This window comes from Bufo bufo, chromosome 1, assembly GCF_905171765.1.
Source record: "Bufo bufo chromosome 1, aBufBuf1.1, whole genome shotgun sequence".
Classification (NCBI taxonomy): domain Eukaryota; kingdom Metazoa; phylum Chordata; class Amphibia; order Anura; family Bufonidae; genus Bufo; species Bufo bufo.
In genome coordinates this window covers 56,345,804-56,369,874 of record NC_053389.1, presented here as the reverse complement: position 1 = coordinate 56,369,874, position 24,071 = coordinate 56,345,804, and the positions used below count along the sequence as shown (strand labels likewise).

The following is a 24,071-nucleotide window of genomic DNA, read 5'->3' as shown; positions in this document are numbered from 1 at the left end:
CTACAGTGAAGTGTTTGGTGCTACTCACAGTTCAGTCTGCTTCTCTGCTGGATCCAACCGACGAAAAGGACCAGCAGAGGAGCAGAGAAGCCATATAACAGATCATATTTACTAATATGATCTGTTATCTGGCTTGTGATTCGATTTTTTAAAAATCAGCAACCTGCCAGCGACGATCATTGGCCGGCAGGTTGCTGATGAAATACTCCTCGAACTTTTGCCGGCCCGCGATGCGCATGCGCGGGCCGGCTGTGACCGAAATCTCGCGTCTCGCGAGATGACGCGCCGGCGCGTCCAGGAGGAATTAAACAACCACCTCCAGGACGCGTCTGTGCGTACAGCGGTCCGGAGGTGGTTAAAATCTCCCCCCCCTATCATTGGTGGCAGCGGAGAGTACCGATCGGAGTCCCAGTTTAATCGCTGGGGTAACCATCGGTAACCATGGCAACCAGGACGCTACTGCTGTCCCGGTTGCCATGGTTACTTAGCAATTTGTAGAACCATTATACTTACCTGTGAGCTGCGATCTCTGCGTCCGGCCGGGAGCTCCTCCTACTGGTAAGTGACAGGTCTGTGCGGCGCATTGCTTAATGACCTGTCACTTACCAGTAGGAGGAGCTCCCGGCAGGATGCAGAGATCGCAGCTCGCAGGTAAGTATAATGGTTCTACAAATTGCTAAGTAACCATGGCAACCGGGACAGCAGTAGCGTCCTGGTTGCCATGGTTACCGATCGGAGCCCCAGCGGTACTCTCCGCTGCCACCAATGATAGGGGGGGAGATTTTAATTAGGAGGGGGGGGGGGGGAGAGGGCCCACTGGCCACCAACGAGTTAACTACAGGGGAGGGAGGGGGGCCGGCCGCACTGGCCACCAACGAGTTAACTACAGGGGAGGGAGGGGGGCCCACTGGCCACCAACGAGTTAACTACAGGGGAGGGAGGGGGGGGGGGCCGGCCGCACTGGCCACCGTGTTAACTACAGGGGGGGGGGGCCCACTGGCCACCAACGTGTTAACTACAGGGGGCAGTCATGTACACAGTTCTTTTAGTATATTCTAACCTGAAGCATCCCCATCACCATGGGGACGCCTCTGTGTTAGAATATACTGTCGGTTCTGAGTTTTCACGAAGTGAAAACTCAGCTATGAAAAAGCTTTTATGCAGACGGATCTTCGGATCCGTCTGTATAAAAAGTAACCTACGGCCACGGATCACGGACCCGGATGCCAATCTTGTGTGCATCCGTGTTCTTTCACGGACCCATTGTCTTGAATGGGTCCGTGAACCGTTGGCCGTGAAAAAAATAGGACAGGTCATATTTTTTTCACGGCCAGGAAACACGGATCACGGATGCGGCTGCAAAACGGTGCATTTTCCGATTTTTCCACGGACCCATTGAAAGTCAATGGTTCCGCGAAAAAAAAAAGGAAAGCGGCACAACGGCCACGGGTGCACACAACGGTCGTGTGCAGAAGGCCTTAGGCTGTCAAAATTGCTGACAGACTCCCTATGAAGTGTTTGTCCCATGAGAAATATTCTACATTTCCATTCTACTTTTGTAATTGCATGTAATTAATAATGTAGCATAGAGGGGTCTACTGAATGATGGGGGTTTCCTATTGGAACATTTTTGTATTTTGTTTGGAAAATGTAAAAGGATGTTTCACCTAATTTACTGCACTTTACTGTACTTATCTGTCCAAACCTTGGTATTTATTAAAAAAAAAGTGAGTTATTCAATAAAATGTATCTGTATAGCGCCACCTGCTGTTTGTTATTTCCATCATTTCTCCATCAGCTTCAGTAACATCGCTGAGGTGGTCGCACATGCTCAGTTCCATCCTTCAACTTCCACCAGCCTTATCTACTGTTAGAAGCTGTGACAGTTGTAGGGAGAGAGCTGCCGCAGAAAGGACATTGCCACTGAGCTGTGCTAGGGAGAGAGCTGCCGCAGGTAGATGGTACCTTTATTAAGAGGTCTGTGAGGGAGGGGGTCTTTCTTTACTGTTTGGCCCAGACCTGAAAAACAGCCCATTCACCCGCCCTTCTAGTCCAAAATCCCAGTGTATGGTGCCAGGTTTGTGCACTTTTCCTTACTGTCACGGCAGCCGGCAGTGAGGAGGTCTTGCATGGCACTTAGTGAAGGGGTTGGGGTCCATTGAGCATATGAGACCCCTGTCATGGAAGAAGGTTTTGCTGGTGGTTCCCACTGGGAAGTGGTCCCTGGGAAGAGGTCCTGTAGAACCAATGGTTGTGGTTTCCTGACCTTTTTATCAACCCCGAGATGGCATCGTGCAACTGGAGATGACAATAAGGCCCTCCATGCCTGCACTTCTCAAGGTTTTGTATTTATTGCTGATCATGTTATTTAGTGGGATGTTGTTAATAAAGAGGCTTCTGTGGCCTATATCTCTCCACCGTCACGTGGCGTCAGTGTTTTTATTTGGTTGGGTAAGGATTGGAGGGGGCAGGTATGGGGAACACATATGCAATAATCTAGTCAAGAGGTTTTTGGTTGAATTCCTGAAAGAAGTAGACGTTCCAGAACCACAACACGGCGATCGGTCCGGATTGAGAAGGTCTATTAGGATCACCACCATGTGCATACCTTTCTCCTTGGAGTGAAGAAGTGTTTGTCCTTCAGTCAGAATGTGATGAACCAGCGCGTTGTAATGATGGATTTCTGCAGAGAATCAGTAAGTATACTGTGTAACTGGCGCTTTATTCGAATTTATCTTCTATGGTTATTTACAACATGGTCATACACAGGTAGATACTCATGCATCACGTCTTTACTTAGGGTGGCCATACACATGCATGCTCGAAATGGCCAAGTGTGGCTTCCTGATAAAACTGGCGGGCACGCTCAAAGGGGGTGTCCCACAAAAAATATTCTGCAGTTTTCAAACCAGCACTTGGATCTGAATACTTTTGTAATTGCATGTAATTAAAAATGTTGCATAGCCGCTGAATTATTCAATAAAATGTATCTGTATAGCGCCACCTGCTGTTTATTTTTTTATTTTCTCTTTGTCCAGCTCACTGAGATGGTCGCACATGCTCAGTTACATCCTTCAACTGCCTCCTGAGCTGTGATAGGGTGAGAGCTGCAGCAGACAGGACACTCCCCTTGAGCTGTCAGCTTGAAGTCAATCTAGCGGAGCAGTTCGAGCACTGAACCGGGAGATCTCTGGATCCATGTCAGGTACAGGGCTGGTTCTAGCTTTGTTAGAAAGAGGTTGTCATGTACTAGTAGATGTCTGATTTACATTACTTGTGGGATAACCCCTTTAAAATAAAGACTATTTAAAGGGGTTGTCTGAGAGTGAAAAATAATTCCCAAATTGCCGGGCACTGTGTAAAATTAAAAAAATACTTTCACCTGTGCAAAGTGTTCCAGGTCCAGGACTGAGCCCCAGTTTTCTTGATGAACCAGAAGTGACACAAAATCAACAAGAATAGGACATGTTGTATAATTGGCGGGACGGCCACGTGGACGCAGATGACACTTAGACACTTTTTCAAACCCATAAAAATGAGTGGATCCACGTGTGATCCACAAAAAAAAAAATACGGATCAGACGCAGAACAAAACTATGCTTGTGTGCATGAGCCCCATCGCTGTACAATTGGTTACATTGTATCTAATGGAGAAACCTATAATACATTACCGCAGCTCCATGACACCTACCCATTATGCCGGTGAAGTGCTTTACAGCATAATCTTTAAAGAAATTGCCGGCCATTCCCTTCAGCAGTCTGTCACACCGGTTCCGCAGTTGGCTTTCTCGAAACTGGAGGGGGAGCGCTTCTGTCCTGATCTTTCCTAATGAATCCACTATTTTGGAATTACATTGAAAGCAACTGGAGGCCGATGTGATGACACTGGCTAAAAGAATGAGCGTAAAGCACGCGGCCATGGCGCATGAAGCTGATGCTTTCTGTAAGATGAGATCTGCAATACATTTATTTCAGAACGCCAATGACATCCCAGCCTCTATGACATCACAGCCTTTATGACATCATGATGTTCCATGCGAAGAACTGTCACCTGCTGTCTTTATAGTGGATGAAGCAGCTGCCAGGACTGATCAGTATGAACTTTGGCATCTGGGGGGGGTCAGAAAGAGGTGTCCCTGCAAACGCAATCATTTGGGATACAGAATACCTGTCATGGCAGCCGGGAGCCTTCTGAAGTGCCGCTATTACATCCGGCCTCTGAAGAACGGCGGTCCCAAAGTCCCCTGGCGGCGCGCCGGTCATAGATTGTGCAAAATAGATGCTGAGCGCTGTCCTCTGCTTCTCTCTGGCATTCCCTCAGAGTTGAATAGACTGGCAGCGGCGGGGCACGTCATGTGGATAGGCGATAAGTGGTTTCTTAAACAAATTAGCATAACTTGGGGCGAATCTGGTGGTTTCTGTGGCGCAATTACTTTAATTTTTTTTCCTTAAACCCGGGGGGTCATTTTAAACACTGTGCATTTAGTAGCCCGAGACACTTCCTGCTGCCCTTGGATTGGCCAGCACCACTCACATGAGCTATGGGGGCCAATCTAAAAGCAGGGCTGGATAAGCAGGAAGTGTCTTGGGCTATCAAATGCACAGTGTACACCAGGTGGTCCGGGAAGCGGAGCGGCCATCTTGGAGGAAGAAGCCCAGAGCAGAGCCTCATTTGCATATAATAAAACAATTTTTCTCAGCAATGCGGACACATATGAACATGGGACCAACACAGATGTCTTCAGCTGCCAAGTGCACATGTAACAGGTCAGCCAGTGTCATAGGGAAAAAACTGCTGACAGATGCCCTTTAACTAGTTTTACACTTAAACGTAGTGTTGAGCGAACTTGTGTTTTAAGTTCAGCGTCTAAAGTTCGGGTTCGGGTTATCGAAGTATCCCGTTATGGATTCCGCTACCATGGACCATAACGGAATTTAGAATCCATAACGGGATACTTCGATAACCTGAACTCGAACTTTAGACGCCGAACTTAAAACACAAGTTCGCTCAACACTACTTATAAGACAAAGTGCAAAAATACCATAAAAATGAAAGTGTACGGCGATTGGATCTTATTGAACAGTTGTTTAATAGAAGGTTCATATTCTCTCCGAAAAAAAAAAAAAATCATATATGTAAACCGTAACGATGTACCAGCCCATCATGGCTGCTGACATTCCACATGTATGCTCCACAGCATAAAACTATTACGAGAAACCTACAATAAAACTGAAGAGCCAGTGCAAAGTCAGCACTTCTAGTGCAACCGTGTAAAAAAGAAATGCATTCCCCCTCACCGGTTAGAAAAGAGCCTTCAAAAAGTGAACACCGATAGACAATAAGCTTCGGGCGTCTTGTGGATGACGTTAAAAAAAAACTGTCTATTATTCTGACGTGTCCGTTTTAGGAAATAATCCCCCAAGAAAAACAATTCTTGAGCAACTTTTTCTTATAACGCTGCACTGTGCCATTGATCTGTTATTCCTCCTAGAAATTAACTAATAAATTGAAAGCTAGAGGACAGATTTATCAAAACTGGAGCTCTGAAAAATGAAAGGTGGAATCTGATTGGTTGTTATGGGAAACTAAGCCAGATTTCCTTTACACCACTTGTGATAAATCTCCCCCTTGGTGTTACCAGTTCGGGGGGTGTTCTCTACACAGACTGACACTGTCCAATCAGTGGTGACGGTATGAGACAGTTTACAAGGAGAATAGTAGTACCCAGTTGTCAATTTATACTTCTATTTCTAGGAGGAATAACAGAGGGACTGCACAATGCAGAGGTTTAAGTATAGATGCTCCAGAATTGTTATTTCATGGGAGCATATTTTTTTTTTTACTAAAACAGTGTTTCATGGAGGCAGTACATCAGTTAGGGGTTGTCCCACAGAAAATATTCTACAGTTTTCAAACCAGCACCTAAATCTGAATACTTTTGTAATTGCATGTAATTAAAAATTTAGTATAGCCCCTGAGTTATTCAATAAAATGGACCTTTTCGGCGCCATCTACATTTTTTTTTTTTTCTTATTTTTTTGACCTGCTCACTGAGAACTGAGAAGGTCGCACATGCTCAGTTTCATCCTTCACCTGCCTCCTGAGCTGTGATAGGGAGAGCTGAGACACGCCCCCTGAGCTGTGATAGGAAGAGCATGGACACGCCTCCTGAGCTGCAGCAGAAAGGACACACCCCTGAGCTATCAGCTTGATATAAATCTAGCAGAGTAATGAATGAGGAGATCTCTGGATCCATGTCAGGTACAGGGCTGGTTCTAGCTTTGTTAGAAAGAGGTTGTCATGTACTAGATGAGGTTCTGATTTTCATTTTTTACATTAGTCGTGGGAGAATCCCTTTAAGGATATCTGTGCCTCTAAATTATGTCAGATGATGCTGGGCAGGAAGAGACGCTCATCTTGGGGATAGCGGCAGATTTTCGGGACTGGCGATTTCTCAGAAGGATGCTGTTCACACTGGGACATGTTGGATGTAGACGTGAAGGACCATGTATGGAATCCATAGGTTCAGCAGCATTTATTCCTTTTTTTCTCCCTCTTCTTTGCCCGTTTCATGGCTCATTTTATTGCCGATTATTGGGATGGTCTGAAGGAGCCTTGTGGTCACCTGATCAATGTCTCGGTTACGGATATAGCAGAGGAAGGTGGTCCACAGAAAGGCGCACACCCCAATGTAGGCCGTCCTTATCACAGGAGGTATAATGCTGAAGTTTATGGTCTGAAAATGTAAGCAGAAAAATGTCATGAACAGTACTGTACGGCTATGACCACACCAGGCAGATTTTCTGCAGATCTCACTCTATGCATTGCAGTCAGGCCTCATGCACACGGCCGTTGATCAGCTTTTCCGTGCATTGGGGACCGCAATTTGCGGACCCCAATGCACGGGCAACATCTGTGCGGATTCCTCAGACGGATCCAGACCCATTCCACTTAAATGGGTCCGGGGTCTGTCTGCACTGCAAAAAAGTAGTGCATGCACAGTGGAGGCACGGACAGAAACGCTACGGAAGCGCTCTGTAGTGCTTCCATGGCGTTACGTGCCTCTGTTTCGCATCCGCATGCGGGGTACACATGGCTGATGCCTGTAAATTGCGGACCCGCTGTTTGTGGTCCAAAATATGGGCACGGCCGGGCTATGGCCGTGTGCACGAGGCCTTACTGTATATTTAAAATCCACTGGGCTCAGTTCCAGCTATAGATTTCAGAGTGTGAAAGCAATTTTTTTTCCGTCTCATCCACCAGCTGCTACTGTAAAACTGCTGCACGCAATTCTGCTGTGGAAAATATATTGTTAACCCCTTAAGGACTGGGCCAATATGTGATTTTGCATTTTTTTTACTCCATAGCTTCCAAAAGCCACAACTCTTTAAAGTGGTTTTCTGAGACTTAAATACTGATGACCCATCCTCTGGATAGGTCATTAGTATCTGATCGGTGGGGGTCCGACAGCTGGGAACACAGCTGATCAGCTCTTTGAGAAGGCATCGGTGCTCGCAGTAGCGCCGCAGTCTTCTCGCAGCTTAGGCTGGGCCATGTGACGTTACGTTCTTTGGTCACATGGCCTAGGTGTGGCTCAGTCCCATCGAAGTGAAAGGGGTCGAGCTGCGATACCAAGCAGAGCCACTATACAATGGACGGCGCTGTGCTTGGTGAGCAGGGAGAAGGCCGCGGCGCCTCTCAAACAGCTGATCGGTGGGCGTCCCAGGTGTAGAACCCCAACCGATCAGATATTGATAGGTCATCAGTATTTCAATTTCAGAAAACCCTTTTACCTTTTCTGTACCCATGGCTATATACTGGAAAACGGGAAATTAATTGTTTGTTAGATGAAACAAAAAAAAAACTACAATTTCGTCAAGGTGTTTTGGGTTTTGTTACCATGGTGTTCACTAGGACGTCCTTTTTCTGTGGGTCAGCATGATTACAGCGATACCAAAGTTATATAGTTTTTATTTTGTTTTACTACTTACCGACTTCCCGACTGCCAGGGCCGGCTCCAGGTTCATGTGGGCCCTTGGGCGATAAATCTCAGTGGGCCCCCTTGTGGCATTTGTCTAATGTCACCATGTCATCTGAGAGTGTTAAAAAATCGGAAGCGCGGGATTCCTGCTCAGACGCACCTTCCCCCAGTGGAGATCGGGGAAAGCACCCTGTTCCAAAAATGAGCCACAGTCTGTACTAGGCTTCCAGGCTCATTGTTAGTATATCCCAGTTCAGGCCACTAGGTGGCAGCACTAAACTACGATATAGTGATTTCTATACAGAATAATGGAGCATTTTCCATTATTCTGTATAAGTTGCAATCTGATGAAAAGTAATAAAAAAAAGTTAAAAAAAAAAGTTTTTAAAATATAAAAAAACTAGTAAAATCACCCCACTTTCCCCAAAATAAAAATAAACAAAAAAAAAGAATAACATTATGGGCATTGACGCATGCAAAAACACCCATACTATGAAAATATATTTTAAAAAAAGTTTACCCATATGGTGAAGGATGTAACAGAAAAAAATAAAAGGCTGAATTGACGTTTTTTCATCACTTTATCTCCCAAGAAAATTGTATAAAAAGTAATCGTCATACAGATCCCAAAATGGTATTGTCAAAAAAGACAGATTTCCCTCAAATGAGCCCCCACACATCTCTGTAGACATAACAATAAAAAAGTTATGGGGGTCACCGGGGAACAGTGTTGCCACCTTTCCCAACAAAAAATAATAGTTACACAAATTAAAAAGGTTGGTGTGTCTATTCAAGTTTTATTTAGCCTCTGTTTTTTAAATGATTCTGCTGGGATTTGAACTCACAGCCTTCTACATTAAAGTTAAGAACCTTAACCACTAAGCTTAACCATAGTGAGAATGCTTGGGGATACCCCCTTCATGGTCATAGCACTGATTCCATATATGGACATATCCATATATGGAGTCAGGGAAGGGAATCCTAAGCCAGGAAGAGTCCTGACTCTTCAGGATTCCCCACTGTTCAGCAATCTGCCACTAGACCTGAGTGGGCCCCCCCCCCGCCCCAAGAGCAGTGGGCCCCGGAACTTGCCCTGCTTTGCCGGGTGCTGATGCCGGCCCTGCCGACTGCCCATTGACTATAAACGTCCTGGGCGGTCGGGTTCATCTCTGAATGGATGTTCTGGAATGTCCTTTCAGAGATGGCAGCTGCACGCTAATTGTGCAGCTGCCGAGCGGATCTCCCATGATCTACCCCATCAAGTGAAAGGTGTAAATGTCACTGCCAGTTCTGTGAGAAGGTCTGACAGACGTTCTTCTCTACCTTTTGTATGACGATCTTTGTTTTGGTTTCACTTTGTCATCTCCTTTCCTTCTGCCGGGTGTCACTTATTTAGACTAATTGTCTTCCTTTATATTCCCTCCCATACTGCCTCACTTTGCGGTTTATACTACTACCTGGATGAAGTGTTCACTGCTGGAGGCTGCTGTTTGCTCAGATAAGTCTTTTCCTTTATTGTGTTTCCTTGCTGGCTTGATTCTAGGTGACCCTGACTCGGTCCGTATTAAGTGCAGGGAGCCGGTGGTCGTGTCCCCTCACTATTATAGGGTTTTCAGGTGTCACACAGTCTTAGGTACGTGGGCATGCAATCGTCTACCATTGAGACCCTTGCATGTGCTTAGAAGTCAGGGAGAGCTCTTAGGCTGAGTTCACACGAGCGTGTCCGGATAAGGTCCGGATGCGTTGCGGCAAAACTGCGTGAGTAGGTACCCAATTGCAGTCAGTTTTGACTGCGATTGCGTTCCGTTGTTCAGTTTTTATCGCGCGGGTGCAATGCATTTTGCACGTGCGTGATAAAAAACTGACTGTGGTACCCAGACCCGAACTTCTTCACAGAAGTTCAGGTTTGGGTTCGGTGTTGTGTAGATGTTATTATTTTCCCTTATAACATGGTTATAAGGGAAAATAATAGCATTCTTTAATACAGAATGCTTAGTAGGTGGTCAATTGAGGGTTAAAAAATAATTAACTCACCTTCTCCTCTTGATCGCGTAGCTGCCGGTCTCTTCTTACTACTTTAATCATGAGCTGCCGGCTAAAGGACCTGTGGTGACGTCAGATCACATGGTCCAATCACATGGTCCATCACCACGGTGATGGATCATACGGCGGATCCACAATACACGGGCACCAGCCGTGTGCACCCCGCATCACGGATGCGGACCCATTCACTTGCGGAAGGGTAGCACAGATCGGAAGCCCACGGAAGCACTACGGAGTGCTTCCGTGGTGTTTCAGTCAGTGCTTCCGCACCGCAAAAAAATAGAACATGTTCTATTTTTTTACTGTGCGGATGGATCACGGACCCATTCAAGTTGAATGGGTCTCAATCCGTTCCGGCCGCCGCACGGTTGTTGCCTGTGCATTGAGGACAGCAAATTGCGGTCGACAATGCATGGAACAGCCGCACAACGGCCGTGTGCATAAGCCCTTAAAAGCAGAGAGATTCAAATTTAGAAAACAGTAAATTTTTTCAAATGTTCGTTAACTTTTGGATTTTTTTAATAAATAAAGGTAAAACATATTGACTCAAATTTACCATTAACATGAAGTACAATGTGTCACGAGAAAACAATCTCAGAATGGCTTGGATAACTAAAAGTGTTCCAAAGTTATTACCACATAAAGTGACATATGTCAGATTTGCAAAATTAGGCCTGGACAGGAAGGGGGTAAATAGCCCGGTCTGGAAGTGGTTAAAAAAATAAAACCCTTTGAACAAATTAAACATTTTAAATGCATTGTCATTTTCTGACCCTCATAACTTTTTCAAATTTTTGTTTACAGAGCTTGTTTTTGCAGGATGAGCTCTAGTTTTTATTGGTACCATTTCGGGGTACATAGAACTCCTGGATCACTTTTTATTTTAAGTTAACCAAAAATCGCATTTTTATTTTTTTCCATTACGGCGTTCACCGCGCATGATAAATATTTTTATATCCGAATAGTTCAGAGAATTTCGGCGTGGCGATACTAACTAGGGAACATTTATCAAAATTGGTGTTTCCATACGCCAGTCTTGATCACCCAGCCCTGGAGAGAGATGCGCCTAATTTATGAAGAGGTAAATTCCTCTTAGGGTCCATTCACACATCCGTAACGGTTTTGCGGTCTGAAAATTGCGGATCCGCAAAACACGGACACCGCCATGTGCGTTCTGCATTTTGTGGTCCGCACATAGGTGGCACTATAATAGAAATGCCTTTTCTTGTCCGTGGCTGCGGACAAGAATAGGACATGTTCTATTTTTTGGCGGGGCCGCGGAACAAAAGTGCTGATGCGGACGGCACACTGTGTGCTGTCCGCATTATTTGCGGCCCCATCACCTGACAGCCTTATATACACACAGTATATTTACATAGTGTGAGAGGCCAAACCTGATCAATGACACCTTACCTGAAACACGGACCAGCATAACACTCCAGTCTGTAAATAGATAGAAAGAGACAAGAATATCTATTATACATCAATACTGAATACACTGCTTAAAGGGCTTCTGTCACCCCCAAAACCCCTTCTTTTTTTTTGAGCTTGTTAAAATCCTTTTATAGCGACTATTCCCTATATAGGGCTCTTACCTTTGGCTGTGGCTTCTTTTCCTTAAAAAACGATCTTTTAAAATATGCAAATCACTTCACTACCAGCAAGTAGGGCGTCTACTTGCTGGTAGCCGCCGATGACGTCACCGAAAGAGAAGACGTCATCGGCGCAGGCGCACTGAGGGAGTGCTGAGGAGGCGAGCCTCCTTCTCTCAGAGCGCCTGCGCCGAATGAAGACAGGCGCGGGATTTGAAATGCTGACAGGGCCAGCCGGAGGAGGAGAGCGCTCGCTGGCCCTGTCAATCAACAGGACGAGGGGGCGGTTTTCTGCGGCGGCTACCAGCAAGTAGACGCCCTACTTGCTGGTAGTGAAGTGATTTGCATATTTTAAAAGATCGTTTTTTAAGGAAAAGAAGCCACAGCCAAAGGTAAGAGCCCTATGTAGGGAATAGTCGCTATAAAAGGATTTTAACAAGCCCCAAAAAAAAAAAGGGGTTTTGGGGGTGACAGAAGCCCTTTAACAGGAATGTTTTTATTTTAAATACATTTTAAATACATTTTTTAAAGAATTTTTTTGTGTTTTTTTTTATTTTCCATGCCACAATCTGTATAAAAAAATCCCACAAATCTTGCAGTTTTCGTACTGAAAGGTTAAATAGGAGAATAATAGTGGCTCTCCCAGATCTCACCCTGGGGTGGTGCTCTGTCTGTGGTGGTTCACCCAACCACTAATAGGTAAAGGAATAGAGTAAGTAAAAAATAGGCAGGCACTCTATATCTGGTTTAAAAGGATATTTATTAGTAGTTAATTAATAAAAGGTAGATGGTATATAGGCTGTTAATTTATTCATTTATTAAAATTGGCAATTAAGATGGTGGTTGTTTGTTTTTAAAAAAAAAAACAACCACCATCTTAATTGCCAATTTTTATAAATGAATAAATTAACAGCCTATATACCTCTACCTTTTATTAATTAACTACTAATAAATATCCTATTAAACCAGATATAGAGTGCCTGCCTATTTTTTACTTACAGTTTTCACACTGAGCCTCATAATAGGCTTACACTTCCTGTTCTGTACAGACCACTTCTCAGCAGTCATCTCACTGTCATCACAGACTGGATTACAATGACAGAGGATACCGATATATATACAGTAGGTGCCACAGAGTCCTACATTCACAATAATTGATGTTACATCTCATCTCCTCCCCCTCCATGCAAAGTAACCTTTAGAAAGGTCATAGAGCATGCCCATAACACTTTCAAGTCAACGAGTCATCCCTAGACTAAGGCCTCTTTCAGACGGGCGTTGCGGGAAAAGGTACGGGTGCGTTGCGGGAACACCCGCGATTTTTCTCGCGCGAGTACAAAACATTGTAATGCGTTTTGCACTCGCGTGAGAAAAATCACGCATGTTTGGTACCCAAACCCGAACTTCTTCACAGAAGTTCGGGCTTGGGATTGGTGTTCTGTAGATTGTATTATTTTCCCTTATAACATGGTTATAAGGGAAAATAATAGCATTCTGAATACAGAATGCATAGTAAAATGGTGCTGGAGGGGTTAAAAAATAAATAAAAAAATTTAACTCACCTTAATCCACTTGCTCGCGCAGCCCGGCATCTCCTTCTGTCTCCTTCTGTCTCCTTTGCTGAACAGGACCTGTGGTGACGTCACTCTGGTCATCACATGATCCATCACCATGGTAAAAGATCATGTGACGGACCATGTGATGACCAGAGTGACGTCACCACAGGTCCTGTTCAGCAAAGGAGACAGAAGGAGATGCCGGGCTGCGCGAGCAAGTGGATTAAGGGGAGTTAATTTTTATTTTTTTAACCCCTCCAGCACCATTTTACTATGCATTCTGTATTCAGAATGCTATTATTTTCCCTTATAACCATGTTATAAGGGAAAATAATAATGATCGGGTCTCCATCCCGATCGTCTCCTAGCAACCGTGCGTGAAAATCGCACCGCATCCGCACTTGCTTGCGGGTGCTTGCAATTTTCACGCAACCCCATTCACTTCTATGGGGCCTGCGTTGCGTGAAAAACGCAGAATATAGAGCATGCTGTGATTTTCACGCAACGCACAAGTGATGCGTGAAAATCACTGCTCGTGTGCACAGCCCCATAGAAATGAATGGGTCAGTATTCAGTGCGGGTGCAATGCGTTCAACTCACGCATCGCATCCGCGCGGAATACTCGCCCGTGTGAAAGGGGCCTAAAGATTCCTATGGTCCACGGTGCTGATCATGGAAGAAAGCAGCCATGTTTTTCTAATTTTGGACAACTCCTTTAAAAACTACCTACCTTATAAGTTGGCAAAAATTTCTCTTTAAGGTTTTTAAAGATGTCCTCATCTCCATCCAGAAGACTTAAACCTATAAAGACAAAAGGTTGTTTTATATGAAAGCAAACCTCTGCTAAAATAGCAGTATCATCTGGGAATACCCCTACAATTCCCAGAGCTGTCACCTCTCCTGATATATTCAGAAGTTATGAATGAAATATTGTTACCAGTAGGGGGCGTATAGTCTGCATAGTCTGACACAGCAGCACTGATTGGATAATGTCATGACTGTGCAGGGACACCCCCCCCAACTGTCATCACCCATCTGGACCTTCACTGAAAGTAATTCATTCATAACTTATAGCAGGAATAATGGAGGAATGGCACATCATAGAGTCATAAGAATAGGTGCTCCAGAACCGTTATTACACAGGGGATGCACTAGTAACTGAAGCAGACATGTCAGGAGAGGGGACAGGTCTTCCATAAAAGTATGTTCATTACAATCTACAAATATAAAAAAAAAAACTGAAAACCCCTTTAACATTTTGCACCTAGTTGTAAGAGATTACCGGTGTAGAAGGCGCTGATGGTGATGGGCGCAGCCAGTAACTGGTCACATGCCACTTTCCTTATGACATTCCTCGGAGCGGATCCTGGAAACACCCTTTCTATAAATCGTAGCCAAAAAAAATTAAAATTGGCGTGAAAGCAGAAGCCCACCAGGCCGACCTTAGCGGTCTGCTTCCAGTCTAGCTGCTCGTTTGGTCCTTTAGAGAGTTTTTGCTGCACAATATCTGCCGATGCAAAAAGAGAGCCGTAAATCGTCACATTTGTCACCCAGGGGTGTCTCTGTGTGAACTGCAGGAAGGCGCGCATTGTCTGTAGAGTCCGGAGTCAAGAGCAACGCTCGTCAACGCCCAATTTCTGGATGATATATTGGGATTTGTACAAGATTTGGGATGTTTAGACCCACATTATGGTTAGGAAAGGTAAAACGTGAGACTAAAGGATGACACAGGCGGCCTCGTGACTGCTTAATGTGGCCTTTCACAGTCCATGTGCTCAACAGTCCTAAAAAGTGCAAAAACATGACATTAGGAGAGGAGTGTAACAAATTAATTTATTTATTATTGATTTATTTTATGCACTTATATAGCACTGCTATATTACGCAGCGCTTTAATGACATTAGCATCAATGAATGAATATATCCTTAAAGGGCATCTGTCAGCAGTTTTGTCTCTATGACACTGGATGACCTGTTACATGTTGGCAGCTGAAGACATCTGTGTTGGTCCCATGTTCATATGTGCCCGCATTGGTGAGAAAAATGATGTTTTAATATATGCAAATTAGCCTCTAGGAGCAATGGGGGCGTTACCATTACACCTAAAGGCTTTGTTTTCTCTCTGCAACTGCCGCGTCCTCTGCACTTTGACAGGACCAGGCAGGTGTGATGAAGTGTTCACTGCCTGTCAAAGTGCAGAAGGAGCAGCAGTTGCAGAGAGAGCTGAGCCTCTAGGTGTAACCCCTGTTGCTCCTAGAGGCTCATTTGCATATATTAAAACATCATGTTCTGCTGGTCCCATGGAAATCAGCAGGTTTGGCTACCATTAATCTAATTTGTATGGCCAGCTTAAAGAGGACATGTCCCCTCTCCTGACACATCGGTTTTAATAACTACTTGCATCCCCCTTGTAATAACAACCCTGAAGCATCTATCCTTAAGACTCTATGTTGTGCCATTCCTTTATTATTTCTGCTAGCAGTTTACAATGAAGGTCCAGATGGGTGTTACCAGTCACACTATCGAATCAGTGCTGGCTGTGTCAGACTGTGCAGTGACACACCCTCAACTGGTAACACCCATCTGGACCTTTATTCTCAACAGCTAGTAATTAATTTAGAACTTCTAGCAGGAATAATAAAGGGATGGCACCAGTGCCATCTTAAGAGCATTATAGGCCCCCGGGCAATACAGTGCACTGGGGCCCTGTCTACACAATCACGCACTAGAATAAAAATGCAAATTATCAATAAGGCGATATTTATTGGTACTTTCAACAAAATCAGTGTTTAATATAGGAATAATATATAGGGGGGGCACAAAGATACCACAGTCAAAAATGGGGGGGCAAAAACAAAATAAGTATATATAAATAAGATTACAAAATATGAGAGAATTGCGGTATGCAGGGATACATTTATAATAAAACTATTTACTTACAAAAGAAGCTGTTCAATCGTCTGCTGTGCCGTCCTCTGCTCGCTTCCGCGGATTCTTTCCCCTTCTTTCTGTCTCTCGTCAGTGCGCAGGCGCACTGTTATGGTGGATCTGTGGAAGACACACTGTTATGGGGGCATCTGTGGATGACAGTGTTATTATGCCTCTCATTAGCCCCCATATGCTGCCTCTCATCATTAGCCCCCATATGCTGCCTCTCATCATTAGCCCCCATATGCTGCCTCTCATCATTAGCCCCCATATGCCTCTCCATTAGCCCCCCAAATGCCTCTCATCATTAGCCCCCCAAATGCCTCTCATCATTAGCCCCCATATGCCTCTCCATTAGCCCCCATATGCCTCTCCATTAGCCCCCATATGCCTCTCCATTAGCCCCCATATGCCTCTCCATTAGCCCCCATATGCCTCTCCATTAGCCCCCATATGCCTCTCCATTAGCCCCCATATGCCTCTCCATTAGCCCCCATATGCCTCTCCATTAGCCCCCATATGCCTCTCCATTAGCCCCCATATGCCTCTCCATTAGCCCCCATATGCCTCTCCATTAGCCCCCATATGCCTCTCCATTAGCCCCCATATGCCTCATTAGCCCCCATATGCCTCTCCATTAGCCCCCATATGCCTCTCCATTAGCCCCCATATGCCTCTCCATTAGCCCCCATATGCCTCTCCATTAGCCCCCATATGCCTCATTAGCCCCCATATGCCTCTCCATTAGCCCCCATATGCCTCTCCATTAGCCCCCATATGCCTCTCCATTAGCCCCCATATGCCTCATTAGCCCCATATGCCTCTCCATTAGCCCCCATATGCCTCTCCATTAGCCCCCATATGCCTCATTAGCCCCCATATGCCTCTCCATTAGCCCCCATATGCCTCTCCATTAGCCCCCATATGCCTCTCCATTAGCCCCCATATGCCTCTCCATTAGCCCCCATATGCCTCATTAGCCCCCATATGCCTCTCCATTAGCCCCCATATGCCTCTCCATTATCCCCCATATGCCTCTCCATTAGCCCCCATATGCCTCATTAGCCCCATATGCCTCTCCATTAGCCCCCATATGCCTCATTAGCCCCCATATGCCTCTCCATTAGCCCCCATATGCCTCATTAGCCCCCATATGCCTCTCCATTAGCCCCCATATGCCTCATTAGCCCCCATATGCCTCTCCATTAGCCCCCATATGCCTCATTAGCCCCCATATGCCTCTCCATTAGCCCCCATATGCCTCATTAGCCCCCATATGCCTCTCCATTAGCCCCCATATGCCTCATTAGCCCCCATATGCCTCTCCATTAGCCCCCATATGCCTCATTAGCCCCCATATGCCTCTCCATTAGCCCCCATATGCCTCTCCATTAGCCCCCTTATGCCTCTCCATTAGCCCCCATATGCCTCTCCATTAGCCCCCATATGCCTCTCCATTAGCCCCCATATGCCTCATTAGCCCCCATATGCCTCTCCATTAGCCCCCATATGCCTCATTAGCCCCCATATGCCTCTCCATTAGCCCCCATATGCCTCATTAGCCCCCATATGCCTCTCCATTAGCCCCCATATGCCTCATTAGCCCCCATATGCCTCTCCATTAGCCCCCATATGCCTCATTAGCCCCCATATGCCTCTCCATTAGCCCCCATATGCCTCATTAGCCCCCATATGCCTCTCCATTAGCCCCCATATGCCTCATTAGCCCCCATATGCCTCTCCATTAGCCCCCATATGCCTCATTAGCCCCCATATGCCTCTCCATTAGCCCCCATATGCCTCATTAGCCCCCATATGCCTCTCCATTAGCCCCCATATGCCTCTCCATTAGCCCCCATATGCCTCATTAGCCCCCATATGCCTCTCCATTAGCCCCCATATGCCTCATTAGCCCCCATATGCCTCTCCATTAGCCCCCCTATGCCTCTCCATTAGCCCCCCATATGCCTCTCTCCATTAGCCCCCCATATGCCTCTCTCCATTAGCCCCCCATATGCCTCTCCATTAGCCCCCCATATGCCTCTCCATTAGCCCCCATATGCCTCTCCATTAGCCCCCCATATGCCTCTCTCCATTAGCCCCCCATATGCCTCTCTCCATTAGCCCCCCATATGCCTCTCCATTAGCCCCCCATATGCCTCTCCATTAGCCCCCTTATGCCCCCAGCAGCCACATTTTCTTATAAAATAAAAAATCACTTACCTCTCCTGCTCCTGGACGCCGCCTGCCTCTCCTCAGTCGACTCTGTGCTCTGAACTGGCGCGCACAGCGTGAGGTCACAGAGCGCCCTCACGCTGTGCGCAGCCCTGCACAGCCGACAGCCGAGGACCAGGAAGTGGTGAGTACAGAGCGTTCACCACTTCCTGGTCTCTCGGTTCTAATGAGCGCTTCCATAATGGAAGCGCTCATTAGTATTCAACTGGGGGGTGGGCTGGTGGGTTCACTGGGCAGGCGGGCCCCCAGGCAAGTGGGGCCCCCGGGCAACTGCCCAGCGTGCCCATTCGAAAAGACGGCCCTGGATGGCACATCATAGAGTCATAACAATAGATGCTTCAGACTTGTTATTACATGGCGAATACAAGTAAGTTACTAAAATAGACCTGTCAGGAGACAAATTGATATAAAATGCTTAGAGGAAAGCTGGTCATACACCTCAGACATCTGTCCGCTCTGGCATTTATCTTCTGTGACTTCCTGATGTTTGCTCAGATCAGCCGAGCATGCATATGAGGATAGCTGGCCGCCAGCACCTACATCACCGCTTATTAGGGGCCATTCACACATCAGTATTTTTCTTTTCCAGATTTCCGTTCTATTTTTTTGTGGATCCGTATTTCCGCCAAAAAATTCTGTTTTTACCAATTGTACATCCACATCCGATCCCTTTTTCCGCAAAAAAAAATGGAAGGAGGAATATATGTTGCCAGGGTACTAAAAAATGTTTTTTTTCTATTTCCTAGAAACAGATCTGCAATTGCGGATGACATATTGATGCATTCTGTAGGTCATCTGCATTTTTGCGGACCCATTGACTACAATGGGACCACGGACCGCATTTTGTGGACAATAGTAGGACAAGCTCTATTTTTTTTTTGGGGATCCGCATAACGGAACGGAAAGCAACAACGGATGCGGACAGCAACAACGGATTTGTAATGGGTCTGCATTCCGTTTCTCAAATTTTTGGAACGGATACGGATTACAAAATACTGATGTGTGAATGGACCCTAACCGCGGGAACAACGCATCTGGCATGTTAGAATCCAGCGTACAGAAACAGTCAGGAGCTCCATACACATTAGATCGCTAGCACATAGCACATAAGGGTAAAGATGGCCAAACCAGATGATTTAGGCGAGACCCTTGACTATCTTATGTGAATGGGGGTGTGCCAGCAAGGATCGCGCATGCCAAATTTCAATGACCGATTCTCGGGGGGTATGTATCAGGAAGAATTGTCAGCCAACAGTTATGCATGTTGTATGGGAACCTTTAGCACGCATTCACACAGTGTGTGTAATTTCGTGAAAATCCTCTGTGTAAGGGCTTGTTCACACGAACGTGACGTATTTTGTGGTCCGCAAATTGCGGATCTGCAAAACACGGATGCCGCCCGTGTGCCTTCCTCACGCGGAACAGACGGCCCTTTATAGAAATGCCTATTCTTGTCTGGAAAACGGACAAGAACAGGACATGACTCATAATTTTTGCGGGGCCACGGAACAGAGCAACCATTGAAGTGAATGGGTCTGCACCCGAGCCGCAAAAAAGAGGATGACATTTTCAAAATCTCATGTCCACGGTGCGGAAATCTTCCACATGGAATGTGACCTGTAGTGAGGATTTTGAAATCCACAGAGTGTCAATTGTAAGTGCAGATTTTCGGTGCAACGCAAAGGGTTAAAATCCAGAAGTAACACATGGTGCAGATTCCATGTGGAAATTTGCATTAAAATCTGTACTACCTTTTGCCGTATTTTGTGGATCGCGGACCCATTGAAGTCAATGGGTCCGCACCGAAGCACGGAGTTCACGCGGCCAGTGCCCGTACATTGCGGACCATAGAACGGGCACGGCGACCATGCGGTCGTGTGAATGAGCCCTTACTGCTGTAAATCGGCAGAAAAAAAATGCACTAAATGGTGTGTTTTTAGGTGCAGAGGATTGCAGAAATACTGCCGAGTTGAAGCAAAGGGTGAGGCTCAATTCACACCTGAGCGTTCTCAAAGGAGCGCTCTGTATGCGCGATTGTACGGGCGTTTACAAACGCGCATACAGAGACAAGCGTACACACAGTGTCGCGCGTTCCCGAAAGTCTATAGTACGGGAACGCGCGACAAGCGCCCAAAAAAACGCTCCTGTACTTGTGTGAGCGTCGGGCGTTTTACAGCGCGATCGTACGCGCTGTAAAACGCCCAGGTGAGAACCATTCCCATAGGGAAGCATTGGTTTCTCCTTGTTGAGCGTTTTACAGCGCGTAGGAACGCGCTGTAAAACGCTCAGGTGTGAATTGAGCCTGAAGGCCGCGAGGAAAACCTGCAGCATAAATGGACAGTCTGCAGATTTATTCCGCATTGTGTGGATGAGAATTGCTTAGAACTCACATTGCTGTTACTATAAAACGCTGCAGATTTTCTGCATTTAGTTTCCAGCGTTTCTGCAACGTGTGCACATACCCTTAGGCTGGGTTCACACTTGAGCGCATTTTATATGCGCGTTTAACGCGCGTTTTTGTCGCGCGTTTTTATGCGCGTTTTTTGCAATAGTAAACGCGCGTTTGACGCGCATTTGTGTGATTGACTGCAGTGTCCTATGGCCACAAACGCGCGTCAAAACGCCCCAAAGAAGCTCAAGAACTTGTTTGAGCGTAGGGCGTTTTTCAGCGCGTTCAAACGCGCTGTAAAACGCTCAAGTGAGAACCAGGGCCATAGGGAAGCATTGGTTTTCATGTGTTGAGCGTTTTACAGCGCGTTTGAACGCGCTGTAAAACGCTCAAGTGTGAACCCAGCCTTACTGTTGGAGCTGCAGACAAATGTCAGTAAACACGGGGACTAAAGAGTTCTCAGAAGACAAACCCAGAAATCCGAGAGCCACAATCAGGGACCGCATTTTAATATGATCTACGTTACAAAGTTAGAGCTCGTACAGTGAGCAGTTATAGGAAAAGCGTTTATAACTAGTAATATGAAAGACCTTTAGGCCACATCCGCATGATATATGACACCTACAATCACCTACATATAGACTAACATAAATCCTCAAGCTCAGCATCCTCCACCCACGTGGCTGAAGGACACATTGGAAAGTATCTGAAAAAAATATCTTTGAGTATTTCTGAATAAAAAAGATTATGAGAAGCTTTCCATACCGATCTGTAATGTCCTAGTCATCGTCATCTTATAGTTATCGTTGTCTTACATTTCAGTTCCCCTCGGTCCCCCTAACCTCACCGTGTAGACTTTCTTCCTCTCAGGAGAACCCACTTTCAGATGTCCTGTCACCTCCTTACCTTGTCTTCAGAGGTTTCCCACCATCTGACCTACCTACCTGCTCTACCATTGTCAGTAGGACAGAAGAAATGTCCTCTATTTGTCCTATTCCACCTTCTCACTTTTGGACTTCGGTTCATTAGCTAGACATGATGAGTTTTTTTTTCTTGAGAGATCTGTGGTATGTAGCAGACAGAGGCGTAGCCCGGCACACCCACGTATGACACGTGGTTACCAACTAGGAAATAAACTTTACCCATGTTATGAAACAAAAGAGAGTCAATACAATTCACGTGAATTTTTGTTAGACCGGTAAAGCCCTTTCATGCAGGCTGATAACCGGATGAATGGACGTTCCTAAGAACGCTTCTTCACGATCATCGTGAAAACATGACAGCAAATCAGCCAACAAACGAGCAAAACGCAAATTTCTCAGCTGATTGCCTTTTTTATGAGAGCTTAAAAATGATCATTATCGGCAGGGCATGTACAGTACCCCAGAGCAGGGGGTATATGCAAATAGTTTGTTCTTTAATGCTATGCCATGCTATGGATTATTATGTTATGCATTACTCCCAGTATAGCCATGTATGGATGGCACACCCAAGGTTTATACTCCTGGTTCAGCCCTTCGCAGGGGATCTAGTTAGCTGATAGTGAGAGTTCATGGAGAAAAAAAGCTGTGACCTGTGCTCCTTCTCCTTAGGCCCAGAAAGCTTCAGAGACTAACAGATCTCTGTGTGAACTGCTGAAAAAATCTACAGTAAGGCTACATGCACACGACCGTGCCGTTTTTTGCGGTCCGCAAACCGTGAATCCGCAAAAAACAGAAGCCGTCCGTGTGCCTTCCGCAATTTGCAGAACGGAACAGGCGGCCGTCAATATAAATGCCTATTCTTGTCTGCAAAGTGCGGACAAGAATAGGACATGTTATATTTTTTTTTAGCGGAGCCGCGGAACGGAGCAACGGATGTGGACAGCACATGGAGTGCTGTCCGCATCTTTTGCGGCCCCAATAAAGTGAATGGGTCCGCATCTGAGCCGCCAAAACGGCGGCTCGGATGCGGACCCAAACAACGGCCGTGTGCATGAGGCCTAAGAGAGAGAAAAAGATAAAGGAGGAATCGGAGAACTTAGAATCTGCATGGCCGAGCATAGGAGTCAGCAAGGTAATCTGCGACTACAGCCACTCAGGCTTTACTGCTGTGAGGGACACCGTTAAGACACCCTTCATTCTTCAACATGTCCTGGCCAGACATGCCTTTAAACCCTGTATCCCACAGTGGACACTACAGCCGCCACTGCTAGAGTACTATTGCCCGCCATAGATTCTACTGTGAGAGACTTTAGCAATATAGAGAGGACAGAGGGCGATAACTTCTATCCTTGCCCAAATCCATACATTGTTATCTGGGAGAAAACTGCACTGTGTAAACTAGTGTTTTGCTATAGTTGAATGTACTAAATCTCCTACTTTTTGCAGACGACACTAAACTGTGTAAAGTAATTAACACGGAAGAAGACAGTATACTATTACAGAGGGATCTGGATAGATTAGAGGCTTGGGCAGAGAAGTGGCAGATGAGGTTTAACACTGACAAATGTAAGGTTATGCACATGGGAAGGAATAATGCAAGTCACCAGTACATACTAAAGGGTTACTGGGTAACAATGACATGGAAAAGGACCTAGGAATTTTGGTGAACAGCAAACTAAGCTGTAGAAACTAGCGTCAGGCAGCTGCTGCCAAGGCCAATAAGATTATGGGGGCATCAAAAGGGGCATAGATGCCCATGATGGGAACATAGTCCTGCCATTTTACAAATCACTAGTCACATCACACATGGAGGACTGTGTACAGTTCTGGGCTCCTGTGAACAAGGCAGACATAGAAGAACTGGAGAGGGTTCAGAGGAGGGCAACTAAAGTAATAACTGGAATGGGTGGACTACAGTACCCAGAAGGGTGTCTCAAATTAGGGTTATTCACTTTAGAAAAAAGACGACTGAGGGGAGATCTAACAACTATGTATAAAAATATCAGGGGTCAGTACAGAGATCTATCCCATCATCTATTTATCCCCAGGACTGTGACGAGGGGACATCCTCTGCGTCTGGAGGAAAGAAGGTTTCTACACTGCTCAAAAAAATAAAGGGAACACAAAAATAACACATCCTAGATCTGAATTAATTAAATATTCTTCTGAAATACTTTGTTCTTTACATAGTTGAATGTGCTGACAATAAAATCACACAAAAATTTAAAAATGGAAATCAAATTTTTCAACCCATGGAGGTCTGGATTTGGAGTCACACTCAAAATTAAAGTGGAAAAACACACTACAGGCTGATCCAATTTTGATGTAATGTCCTTAAAACAAGTCAAAATGACGCTCAGTAGTGTGTGTGGCCTCCACGTGCCTGTATGACCTCCCTACAACGCCTGTGCATGCTCCTGATGA

The 24,071-nt window shown here is 45.7% G+C and overlaps 1 protein-coding gene across 4 annotated transcripts in view; it reads right to left on the bottom strand.

Moving 5' to 3' along the window:
* Window positions 1-6,244: 6,244 nt before the first annotated feature.
* Window positions 6,245-24,071, bottom strand: part of MPV17L (MPV17 mitochondrial inner membrane protein like) — a 51,933-nt gene continuing 34,106 nt past the window's right edge. For 2 of the 4 annotated variants that reach the window (XM_040424557.1, XM_040424548.1), the window contains exons 2-5: window positions 14,456-14,957; window positions 13,904-13,974; window positions 11,439-11,468; window positions 6,245-6,737 (exon numbers count right to left, since the gene is read on the bottom strand). In XM_040424557.1, the coding sequence (XP_040280491.1) occupies window positions 6,537-6,737; window positions 11,439-11,468; window positions 13,904-13,974; window positions 14,456-14,762 (609 nt within the window). In that variant the 5' untranslated portion in view covers window positions 14,763-14,957 and the 3' untranslated portion in view covers window positions 6,245-6,536. Of the gene's footprint in view, window positions 6,738-11,438; window positions 11,469-13,903; window positions 13,975-14,455; window positions 14,958-21,489; window positions 21,646-24,071 lie in introns of those variants that run through there. The other 2 variants (XM_040424538.1, XM_040424563.1) reach the window with 2 other exon arrangements.